At 38.9% G+C, this 13087-nt stretch overlaps 1 protein-coding gene across 1 annotated transcript in view; it reads left to right on the top strand.

Moving 5' to 3' along the window:
- Positions 1 to 13087, top strand: part of fndc5b (fibronectin type III domain containing 5b) — a 41236-nt gene that overhangs the window by 14875 nt on the left and 13274 nt on the right. Inside the window, exon 4 of the mRNA XM_042506637.2 lies at positions 11782 to 11871. Within this exon, the coding sequence (XP_042362571.1) occupies positions 11782 to 11871 (90 nt within the window). The remainder of the gene's footprint in view (positions 1 to 11781; positions 11872 to 13087) is intronic.

Genomic DNA, 13087 nt, shown 5'->3' with positions numbered 1-13087 from the left:
ACATCAAAGCTGTCTGTGTCCTGGACCGAAGTGGTGCACCATGGCCTTTACCTCTCCAACCGCTTCACATCTCTGGTAGATGAAGCCCTGGAGTGATGTCCCAGCAGCCCTGGCTTCTGTGGCTCCTCCCGTCACTGCCGTGTCTCCCTCACCTGAGGTCAGTGCTAGACGCAATTCAACCTTGAGGAGGAACTGTTGTTGAATCCTGCAGGAGCCCCCTCGCCGATGGAGCACATCTGCACAGACCCTCCAGCCACAACCACCATCTTCGCACGCGAGGGCTGCGGACCACTTGCTGTCCCATCCAGCAACCCCCCCCACCACCACCACCACACTGATCATCGATGAGGAAAACAGGAAACCAGGAAACATCATCACTATCACTCACTGTTTCCCCAGTGCCACTGTCCCCACCATCCTGGATAAACTCACTTACTGCCCACTCTCCCAGCCTCCGTTCTTAGAATCATTGTCCATGTGGGGACAAATGACACAGCGCGCCAGGAGTCTGAGCACACCAAACACAAACATTTTAACCTTCTCTTGATGTTTTAAAAACTGTGGGAAAACCATTTTTAATCTGGCCCCATCCCGACCTTCGGTTGCGGTGCAGAACGTTTTAGCAGATTGATATATCTTAATGCATGGCTCTCTTATATCTCCAGATCGCACAACATGTATTTTATTGATAATTTTGACCTGTTCTGGGATTGCCCCTCATTCTTTCAAAGTGATGGTATACTCTCCAACAACCGCGGCAGTTAGATGCTGTCAGCGAATCTGCAGTTCAACTCATCCCATGTGAATGACTGTTCACCCATCAATCACACACCCATGGACACACCCCGGTTCAGCCCTCCTCCTCTATACAACAATCTCTTTATTCTGGTTCCTTCAAGAGCACCCCCTGCAGGACTCTCTTAGTCATTCTACACCAGACCACACTCTCATCAACCCAGCGATGTTGAAGCACCACCACCTCCCATTCTCTCTGCACCCCATCTTTCTGTCCCACACAGATCTGGTCCACCAACGTCTTTAACCACCATCATCTCCCTCTGTAAATCCACTCTTACTCGCTCAATAGCTCGTCCCTCAGGTGTCAATCATAATAATCTAATCCAAGTCTGCGACAACTTTCATCCCCTGTTCCTCATTCTGTCTAGCCCTGTAAGTTTTGCCCTTCTTAATATTAGGTTCCTAAACAATAAATCTTTTATTTGTCATGATTACATTAATTTTAATAAATTAGACTTTTTAATCATCGTTTTTAAATGCACCCCAGTTTTTCAGAGTTCTTGTACGTCTTTTAAACACCTTGGTTTTATAATAAATTCTAAAGACCCTATTTTAATTCGAATAATATACCGACCACCCAGGGCAAATGGTATTTTTATTCAAGAGTTTGCTGACTTTTTATCCTATTTTTTATCAAAGCACGATAAAATTCTTATTTTAGGTGATTTTAACATACATGTCTGCTGTCCTTCTCAGATCTTTGTCACTGATTTTATAGATATTCTGGAATCTTAATTTTACTCAGCTATACATGAACCAACTCATTCTAAAGGTCACACCCTTGTCCTAGTTCTATACACTGGTCTCAGCCCCAACAATTTCATGACTAAGGATATCTGTGTGTCAGATCACAAGGCGGTTTTATTCAGTTTGGTTTTAACCCAGTGTCATTTTAATCCTACTTCACCCATACACTGTCGTATTTTGAACTCTATGTCTGCTAACAAATTTTTTGATATTTTTAGTGCTGACTCTTTAACTGCTTTTAACACAGAGGAGGTGGTCTCCTTTTCTAACCACACCCGTCAGACTGTTGCTGTTGCACCATATAAATAAATTTGAAAAAAAAAATACCACTCCCCAACCATGGTTAAATGAATTCACACAAAAATTAAAGAGATACTCTAGGAAAATGGTGATAAAATGGAAAAAGACAGGTCTAACTGTATTTTATGATATCTTGAAAGATCCAATGAAAAAATATCAAAAGGCTGTTAAAGATGCAAGAGCCTCATTCTTTTCTGACTTAATTTTATCAAATCATTCCAACCTCAGAATTTTATTTAAAGTAATTGAAACAGTCACCCCCCCGAATGCCTCTTCGGAAAGTTTTTTAATAGCAGGGCTTTGGATATAACGCAACAAATCAACCCCCCATACCGTATTTTACATGCCAATAGGGACGTTTTTAATACTTTTAACAATTGTAGACTAGTTTCTTTATCCATTTTATCCAAAATCATTTCCCAAATGAAATCAATCACGTGCAGCCTTGATTTTATTCCCACTAAGTTTCTTAAAGAGGTTTTTAACACAGACAGGCCCAGTATTTTATCGATTATTAATAGTTCCCTAGTGAAGGGCATTTTCCTTTCTTCTTTTAGGCATGCAGTGGTCCAACCTCTCATAAACCCAGCTTTGATCCCTCTGTTTTTAGCAATTTTAGGCCAATTTCTGAACTCCTGTTTTCATCAAAAGTTTTAGAAAAAGTAGTTTCTACCCAGCTTTTAGCTTTTATGTGTCACAACAACATATTTGAGAGGTTTCCATCTGGTTTTAGAGCTCTACATAGCACTGAAACTGCCCTCCTCAAGGTTACAAATGATAGGGGAGGGCTCAATTTTAATTCTTTTAGATCTAAGTGCAGCTTTCGACACGGTAGACCACAGTATTTTAATCAATCGTCCAGAAAGTTGGGTTGGCATTAAAGATACTGCACTTGGTTGGATTTACTCTTATCTTTTAGCAAGAACCTACTTGGACACTATAGGTAATCACTCCTCCTCTTCTCCTCACATTACCTGTGGTGTGCCGCAAGGTTCGATTTTAGGCCCAAAATTTTACATGCTCCCACTTGGCAAAATAATCCAGAATCACAATGTTTCCTTTCATTGCTACGCAGACGACACACAGATATACCTCCTGCTGAGACCCGATGACCCAAGAAGCCTACCTGCTGTCTTAGACTGCCTCAACAATGTCAACTGTTGAATGGCTCAAACCTGCAACTCAATAATGAAAGACAGAAGTCATATTGTTCTCACCCCCAAACCCTTCCAACCACATTATAAATGCCCTTGGTCCCCTTTCCACAAATCTGAAGCCCACCACCAGAAACCTCGGAGTAACATTTGACTCACACCTGACCTTTCAGCCACATGTCAGAAACATTGTTCAGTCCTGCTTCCTCCAGTTACGATTGAGCTCCAGAATCAAACCACCACTTTCACAGTCAAACTTAGAAAAAGTTATTCATACATTCATCTTTTCCAGACTTGATTATTGTAACTCCCTTTTCTCAGGTATTAATCACAAATCACTCTTCCGCCTCCAACTAGTTCAGAATGCAGCAGCTAGGCTTCTCACAGGTTTTAACAGACGACATCATATCACTTCAATCCTTGCTTCCCTCCAATGGCTTCCTGTATGTTTTAGAATTGATTTTAAGATTTTACTGATTGTTTTTAAAGCTCATTTGGGCCTGGCACCAATTTATGTATCCTTATGAGCCAGTTTGCAGCCTTAGATCCTTGGGTTGGGCCCTTCTGGTCATTACAAAGTCGAGGCTTAAAACTAAGGGTGACCATGCTTTTGCCATCAGGGCCCCTTGGCTTTGGAACAACCTGCCCGAGGAGATAACATTTGCAGATTCAGGGACTTCTTTTAAATCACTTCTTAAAACACATTTTTATAGAATTGCTTTTATGTGATGTCATCTATTTTAATGTTATCTTAATTCTGTTTTATCTTAACTTAATTCTTTTTAAATTGGTTTATTTAATGCATCTATTTATTTATTTATTTATTTATTTAATTAATTTATTTAATTTATTTATCTATTTATTTTTATCATTTATTTCATTTATTTTTATTCTGCCCTGGCAATGTATAAGTCTATTATAAGTACTATTAATTCTGTGTTTACACTCTTCAAACAGCATTAATTCATACCGGGATGGGTTGCTGTTGTTATTTCTGTTTTGTAATTGTTTCTCTCGTTTGTCTGGCTTTAGTTTGGTATTACTTTATATGCTTTTTTGTCATGTTACTTATGCGTGAAACTCCTTTCACTTCTTCTTTGCCTTGTTTGTCAAAGCACATCGTAAACTCTGTTTTTAAAGGTGCTTTATAAATAAAGTTATTATTTATTATAAAGGCCAACTGTAACATAATAATGTTCTGCAGGACGTTTGGTCAGATACTGGATTGGTGACACTAATTTTGGGTGTCCACCTTATAACTGTGCTGATTGTGTAGATAGTCTGTGCTTATGGAGGGAGGTTGTACATGAAGCATCCATGTTTTCACAGACATGGATGTAAACTGTGAATGCAACTTCACTGATGTGTGGAGGCAAACAACCACGTGGCCGTGTTTCTCTTTGATCATTAAAATGATTTACTCAAAATCTACACACATCTAGGCGTAAAATGGATTTTAAAACACAATTTATAGCACAAAAAGTCATTGGTTTGTTTTGTTTTGTTTCTGTGAGGAACACTGGCACTTAATAAGCTGCTCAGTTGTCCCCAAATTCTATCTTCACTTTATTGGAGGCTTTTCCTAAGCCGTCATTGTTGCAAGAGAGACTCTGTTCCATAGGGACATGAAATCTGTGCAAAAACCCTTAAAGTGATAAACGTCTTTGCAAAAAATGCATGCATTTTTGGTGGAAATGGTTAAACCCTAAAAATGAAAAATAACCTGACTAGCCAGTGTGAGCCTTCATTCCTACACTGCACATGTTACAAACAGGCACAGGCAGGAAGATGATTACAATTCAATACATGCAGTAGCACAAAAACATTTGTATTGAAAAGCACACAGAAACAGCAGCAATCATGCATTAACACAGGAGCACTCAGAGTAAACAAACATTCTGCTTCCCAGTTTTTCCTCATTGACACACACAAATTTACACACACACATTCACACCTACACATACAGGTACAGGCATACACAGATTTTAATAGCAGCTTTTAGCTAGAGGCAGTTACAGCTCAGAACTGTTTTATTCATGTTTTTTATACTTCATCACGGCAAAGAATACGGTTATTTGACAATTTATTACAAATAAAAAGCAGAAATTGCTGTCTTTGTGAGAGCCCCCACCCCACCTCCCATACAATATATTGTTCTAATTCCTCAATGCAGAGGCTGCTGTTATCTGGAGCGGCTTGCAGTACTTCCAATTTTATCGCGTCCGACCCAGTTACAGCGCCGAGAGCAGCAGCTTCAGAGGGACACAGAAAAATGCTAAAGGCTCATCAGCAGCAAGGTGATAAGAAAACAGGGGACATTAGGGCAGTGTATTCCATAGAGGCACCCCTGTGTGGGGGCCTGTCGAGGGTGGGGGTGGGGGGACTGTTAACACATGGACAAGTCATTTTGTCTCTTTTAGTCTCATGTAGACAAATCTATAATCTATCTCCACAGTGACGTGTCAGTGCTAGAGAATGGTCTGGAAACACGCATTATCATTCTGGTATAGAGTGTTGCAGGGAGTTTTTCTGTAGGCGGACACAGGAGTTAGCGTCCCCCTGGTTCCCTCGTCAAAAAGCTTATAGGATATTACTGCAGAAAATAAGCTCTGTTTATGGGTTAAGGTTTATGATACTAACATATTTTGTTCAGGAAGATAATCCTCACAAGTAACCACCACTTTTAGGATTTCTGAAGCGTAAATGCAATCGCCACAAGTAAAAAGCTAATGTTAGGCTATAAACATGATAGATTAATGAAGCGACCTAACCCACACAGACCAGGGGCCCAAAGCCTCATGGTCCCCTTTTGGTCCTTAACTACAAAATGTCACCAAGAGGCATATACCAACAGGGAGCAGACTCAAAAAAGCTGCTAAGAGACACAATAACAGGGCATCCAAAAAGCAAAACAATCACAAAGGGATACAAAATTACTAGAAAGAGGCAGAAAACAAGAGCAGGATGTTTAAAAAAGAGATGCAAAACAACTAGGGCGGTCAAATGATTACTTTTTAAAATCACGATTAATTGTTGACTTAAATAGTCAAGTCAGGATTAATTGCATTTTTTATCGCATGTTTACAATTCCGTGTTTTTTTAGCATTTCAAAATAGTTTTTTAGTCCATATTAACCAGGGAATGCAGGTCTTACTAGATTGTAGTGGGGATTGAATGACAGCATATGTTGACTGATGTTGGCTGGTCTGCAGTCAGTTCGCACCAGTTTAGCAGCGCTGTAGTTAATGTCCTTGATGTAGTTTCATCCACAGGTCTGTGGAGATTCATGCTTGTAAAGAGTGTTTTGCCATCTTTAATGATGCAGTTGCCCACTGACATTAGTCTGATTAGCTGCATCTGTGCGCTCAGGTTCTACGGGAGAGCAATTTCAAGACTGTTTAGGGACCCCAATATGCAGAAATATTTAAATACAACGGGTGAAATCACATTTATATTGCATTCAAAAAACGGTATGATTTTTGCCCAAAACTGCATGGGACGAGCACTATAATATATATATAATATATATAAGTCTGCATGTTTTGCTCCTATGATAGGAAAGTAGGGCCTTCTGCATGTCTTTGCCCATGAGCCCACTGTCGACCATTGTTAAGACTCAGGTACACTTGATGAAGGTCCATAGGGATTGTAACTTTAAGTGCAACCAATGAATTTTTATGCTGAGCAGGACCAGTCTGGAATCTCTGATGTCTCTCAAGTGATACTTTTCAACGCACCTGCATCTGAGATATTTGGATGTGTGAATATCTCCCTTTAAACAAATATTTTGTTTTTCATAATAAGTGGATTTAATTCTTCCATATGACTTCTACACATAGACTGCTGATCAAGCCATTCATGAGTCAAGTTAAGTTTAAGTTAAGAAATCATCTTTAACCCTCCAATCTCTTCCTATAGCCTCATGCATGCTGCTTCAGCGTGAAGAGAAATCTAAAGCTTTCCAGGCCTGCAGTGTCTTTAACGGTTGCTTTACTATGATTGGATAGTTGTTTTTCTGGGTTAAGTGACCGGTCAGCTGCTAATTGTTATAGCCAACACAACTGTGGAACAATGTGTAAGCAGAACATAAAACTTTAGTGTCTACCATCTGACTAATTCTTGAAACAAATAATTTACTAGAGGCAAAAATAAAACATTTCTCATGTGGCTGCTGTCTTTGATTGTGCCAAGAACAATATGATTTCAAGAGTCGATACCAGACAGAAATATTTGTTACCATAGCTATAATTTGCAGTGTATGTGAGGTCATGTGACGTTGCTGTTTAGCAGAACAATTTGTCTTGATGTTGAGGGGCTGACTCGTTTTGTTTGCTCCGACGTTGATGGAAGATCCCTGTGTGCACACTGTGTGTGTGTATGTGTGTTTATGGAAGCATTCATTAGCTGTCCTGATTAAATCTCCCAGCCATTACGGCTCTCCTCCCCTTCTAAGCGGGTATTAATCAGCCTGACACCGTTTAGTATCTGCAGGCGCAATGCAACACAACACAACACACAACCTGTCTGTGTTTCTGTCTGTTTATCTCCCTTTATATCTGTCTGGAGCTCTTATCCAATAACAGCCAAACATTGCAAAAATGTTTAAATCACTGAAGTTTTCATAATATAGTAAAATATTTGATGGGAACTGTTGAGGTGATGTTGGCTATTATGTTATACAAGGAGCTGCAGAACCTGCAGTTGTGTAAATCTATCTCCAACAGCAGTAAAACATTACAGACTCCTTGCTGTTGAGACTGTTTCAACCTTTCATTTATCTCTGACAGCGGTGCAGCAGCAGCCTGCCTCCAGTACTCACATACTGCACTGTATGGAAAATTCCCGGTACAACCACATTGTTTTGTTCTTCCCAGTACAGCTGCAGCAGCCTTATTCTTCTAAACCAGTGGGTCTCAACCAGGGGTCCAGAAGCAAATTTACAAATCCTATGATGGTGAATGGAATGGTCCACGTTACTCTGCGTTACTCTGAATCTGATTGGCTTACCCTGACATTCTTACCTAACCCTAATTAAACTTGAATGGTATCACAGTGTACCAGAGGATTTAGAAATCCCAATGGTATTTTTTTGTTTTTTAAAAAATATCATCATAAATGCAAGCGGCCCTCTTTCTATTTAACTCATTGTATGTAGTGCACAGCAAGTACTATCATAGCTCAATCTCTACTGGTGGAACAGGCAGCTCAGCTCAAAGACTCCGCAACACCTAGTGGTGGAGGGAGAAGTTAGAGCGTTGTAAACAGCAGGTGGCCAGTAGGCAGAGAGAGACTGTGGGGAATAACTGCATGTTTTTGACATCTAACTTGGTGAATTAAGGATTTGTATCAACCAACCTGAGGCTGGTGATTGTTGGGACAGTGGATTTACAAACTAGATTACTAGTAAGAGTAAGCAAGATGGTCTGGGTGAATTTTATTTTGTTTCTGTCGAGTTTGAAGTGTGTTTTATGATGAGTTAACAAGGTAATAAGTTGCATCAGCCTTCCATAACACACTAACATCATAAGCCATATGCGCTAGTGAAGTTTCAGGAAGGTATGAAATATTACATAAAGATTACATACCAGTCAAACCTAACCAATCCCATTCTTGCCTAAACCTAACCTATCCAGCCAATTAAGGCAAAAGTACTAGCTAATAGGGAAAGAAAGACAGGTCATTGTCTTTTGCTGTCCGGGGATTCACAGATTTGCATCAAGGCAGCCTGTTCTCTCTCTCAACCCGTCAAATTCCTCTTTATCTTATCTTTAGCAGTGGTTTGCAAAGCTGTCAGCATACTGTGCTAGAAAGTCCCCATAGGGTGAAAGAAAGCATTTAGGTAAAAGTGCTGTATGCAAATGAATACTCTCATTAACTGAAGCACTAACCTAAAGCATTGGTAGTTAATGCTTTAGGTTATTGGGTCAGTCCGACTACCAACCCAAAGCATTTGTATTTGACGGCATGGTAATTAGACTCAACAATTAACCATCTTTCTCCAGAGTTACAAACAGCACCTACTTTAATTACTATATTTACAAAGGTTGGTTGCATTTCAGCATGCTGAACTGCCAACCCTGTTAAATACACACTGCTTGACTCCTCCACACCACAGACTATATGGCTGCTGCAGCTGAGGGCCAATCACATGTCACATTAAATCTAACAATGTTTGCAGTGATTTGCTGTGAACAAAACAATAAAACTTAGAAAAAGAGGGAGATGACTGGTTGTTCTGTTGGCAATAATGAAATGTAGTACAAAAACTGGGCACTCATTGAAAACAGAAATTAAAAGGATAAACAGGAAGGAAATCCAGGCACTCCAAAAATGTGAAAAATGTGAAAAACCAGGAGGGATTACATTAAATTACATTACATTAATTTTGACCACCACTGCTCTTTAACAGGGCTTATAAAACATTCAAAATAGGTATAGCCCCACCTAAAACCAAACAATGAAACAAGTTTTTTTTTTTTCGATGTGGGTACAATAAGGATCGAATGCAAGTATCAATTCATTATACCAGAGCTGTTATGATACTACTTTGTACTGGCTTATTAAGTACCGATACACAGCGCTACTCAGGAGTGGTGGGAGCATGTGGGTCTGTGTGGAAGAGACAGGCCAGACTAACCTGCTAAATTATGTTTTCTTTTACAAAGAGCAGAAGCTTGGGTTCTACAGTCAGTTCCGATTATGAACATGCTCTAATCAGAGTAGCAGACCTCCTGTATTGGAGTTTGTTGTTAGCCTGAGGTTTAACACGAGTCGGCAGTGATATAATAATGCGATTATCAGCTGATTAAAGCACTTTCGATTATTGTATCCGCCACAGTAAACACTCTAACCGGATTATCTGACTTTAATTAAGGTTTAACATGATTTACTGAGCTGCTTTACCTGGCTGTTTTCCAAGGTGCTTTCTTTTTTTGAACACACATTATTTTCTTTCTGCATTGAGGGGTAAAAGGTCACCGTTTTAACTGAAAGCGTGTGTTTGCCAAACAAGGGCAAGTTGGACAAGTTACTTGACAAATGTCTTCAATTACTCATTACTCATTGAAAAAGTTATTATACTGCTGATTACAACATGGAATGTGATACCATTACTTTCAATTGTGGACAAGATGAGAAGGCAAAAAGAACTATATAAATAGTAAAAATAGTAAAAACAAGGTGCCAAATAGCAAAAAAAAAAACAAAAAACAAGGTGCCAAGCTCAGTTTAATAAATATTTACACCAATAGCACATGGAAGTACAATTGTCTTCCTTGCGCAAATGAAAGATATGTGATAAACGATTATAAAAAAACAAAGGATTATCTTATATTACTTTAGGTATTTCTCCCACCATCAGCATTAAAACCCCTTTCACATTTAACATGTTTAGAATCAGAAAATGATCATGCTAAACAATCTTGGGACAAAAATTTGCAAGAAATATATCTCCTGAGTGTGAAAAAAAGTCAGATCTTTAACCCTTTGAAACCTAAGCAAATCAGCTTGATTTCTTTAAAAAAAAAAAAACATGAGGAAAGGGCAACAAGTAATTTAACAATAAATGGCCCATAAATTAGCAAGAAATTAGTAGAAAAATACAAAAAAAAAGGTTTTTAAAAAGAAGGACAAGAAAATGACCCCAAGAAAGGGCTTAATATATATATATGTATATATATATATATATATATATATATATATATATATATATATATATATATATATATATGTATATATATACATATGTGTGTGTGTGTGTGTGTGTGTGTGTGTGTGTGTGTGTGTATATATATGTATATGTATATATATATATATATGTGTGTGTGTGTGTGTGTATATATGTATATGTATATATATATATGTATATGTGTGTGTGTGTGTGTGTGTGTGTGTGTGTGTGTGTGTATATATATATATATTTGTATATATTGTATGAATATAGTTTTATGGACATTTTTCCTGATTTTTGATCATATCTAATAGTGCCCCCAGCTAAATTTCAGATTTCCTGTCTGTTCTAATTTGTTTCTGATTCTGATTTTTTTTAAGTAACTTGCAGAACATTTCTTGCCAAGTTGCTCATTGTGTTTTTTCCTGTTTTTTTAGGTAAGTGGATATTTTATTGCATTGAAATTTTATTGGCTGTGGCAATACAATAAACTGCAGCAGTAAGCTGTTACAGTAAAATAATGCTGTATTCACTGAGTTCTAGTTTCAAGGCCAACCTCCTTCAACTAAACCCCTTAAAATGCAAGTACAGACAAAAAAAACCTTAAAATGCAAGTACAAACATAACCCTTAAAATGCAAGTAAAGACAACTATGTAAGTGTGATGTCTTGATGCCATTCATGCAGCATGATACGGTGCTATGCTGGTAAAACAGCAGTTGGAGTTAGGGAAATGTGGCCTGCTGCTGGCAACAGAGTGCGAAGTTGTAGTCCAGACTGCGTTCAAACCTTTAACCTGTTATTGGTGTAATGCTGTGGCTGCCAGAGTCCTGTCAGCAAGAGAAACCCAGTGAATGATGGGGTTGGGATCCAGCTCTCTCTGTCTCTCCAGACCTCTGCTCTCACTTAGCTTTAATTACACTGACCAGAGTGGAAAATTTACACCAGGCAGCCTCTCTGCTCTCCTGTAGCCCTGCTTTATTCTTTTATCTTTCCCTGCAGAGTCTCAGAGTGATGGCAATTTCACATTTTCTCTCTGGGACAATGAATCGCAGCGTCCTCAGTGGTACTTTGTTGACTCTGTGTGTGTGTTTGTGTGTGTTTGTCTCTCCAGACGAGGTGACGATGGAGGAGGTTGGGCAGGCTGCTCAGCTGAGGGCTGGAGAACTCATCATCATTGTAGTGGTGCTCATCATGTGGGCAGGTAATATTCCTCTTCAGCAGCACGCATTTATCACTTCAGACCTTATAGGAGTCCACTGTGTTTGGGGCAAATAAGCTCTCTGACTGAGACTCTATTAAGAGACACACTGGTAGTGGCATCCTCTCTCGCTCTGACGACTATTTCATGCTCTGCAGTGCTTTTGGGATGTTGAAAACATTTTTTTGGTGGTCTACATACATCAACTCCAGGTTTAAATTCTGGTCAATCGTCCAGATATGCTCATCAAAACAGAGGGATACGTGTTATAGCGAAGTAAAAGAAAATTTTGATTTGAGATTTAGGATCTGACTGCACTTTCACTATATTAAAGTGTTATATTAAAGTTATATTAAAGTCAAGCACCTCGGCCCTTACTGCATCAACAGTTGACATTAAAGCACACCCTGAACTGTAATATTGCTTCATTTAAGCCTGTAGCAAAGCTGTAGACCTTAAACCATGCCTACATAGCTCAAAACAATCTAAAGCCACTGCAGACATGGAAACTATAGGCACAGAGTATTCCTTTTTAAGTTTCTTTCATTTACATTGAGTAGCCTAAATGTGCTGGCTTAGTTAGAATGAACTGGAAATTTTCAGTCCATCATTAAACTCAGTTAAAATGCCTGCTTTACTCCCATAAACTTAAGAAACATCCAACAACATATACTTTTACTCATTTTAGCAGCAGAAACTCTGAGTCACTCATTATAACAAGAACATGATTGGTGTGATTTAGAGAGGGAGAACTTAGCTGTCTGCTCAAACTTACATTGCCTTGTTATCAGGTTCATATCTCTGCCTGTGCGTTATGTTTTCATGACTCTCACTTCAGTTTGACAAGACAGGACTAGCACATGTTATCAACCTCTCCATCTGATATTGCAAGATATGTGTTACTGTCCATCAATATCTCAAGGTGTAGAAACCAAAGAGTAGAACCCAAGTGTTGTACACAGACTTCATACCTTCCTGAAATTTCACCTCAGTGTACCTGATATGATAAGGGTGCGGCACGAACACCCCACCCATCCTCCCACCCCCAACTGCCAGTGTGTTACTTAATTTCAGCTTTTCAGACTAATAAATACACAATAGAAACCACAAAATGTTAAGAAAACTAATACCTATTTTGCTTATTAAACAGAGAAATAGAACTGCACACCTTTGAAATAAACTTTCTCTCGGTCACAGAAGACTGACAGGGTTAAAATGC

Source organism: Plectropomus leopardus, chromosome 17 (assembly GCF_026936395.1).
Source record: "Plectropomus leopardus strain MGB_pleo_1.0 chromosome 17, ASM2693639v1, whole genome shotgun sequence".
NCBI lineage: Eukaryota > Metazoa > Chordata > Actinopteri > Perciformes > Serranidae > Plectropomus > Plectropomus leopardus.
This window is presented reverse-complemented; position numbering and strand designations above follow the sequence as displayed.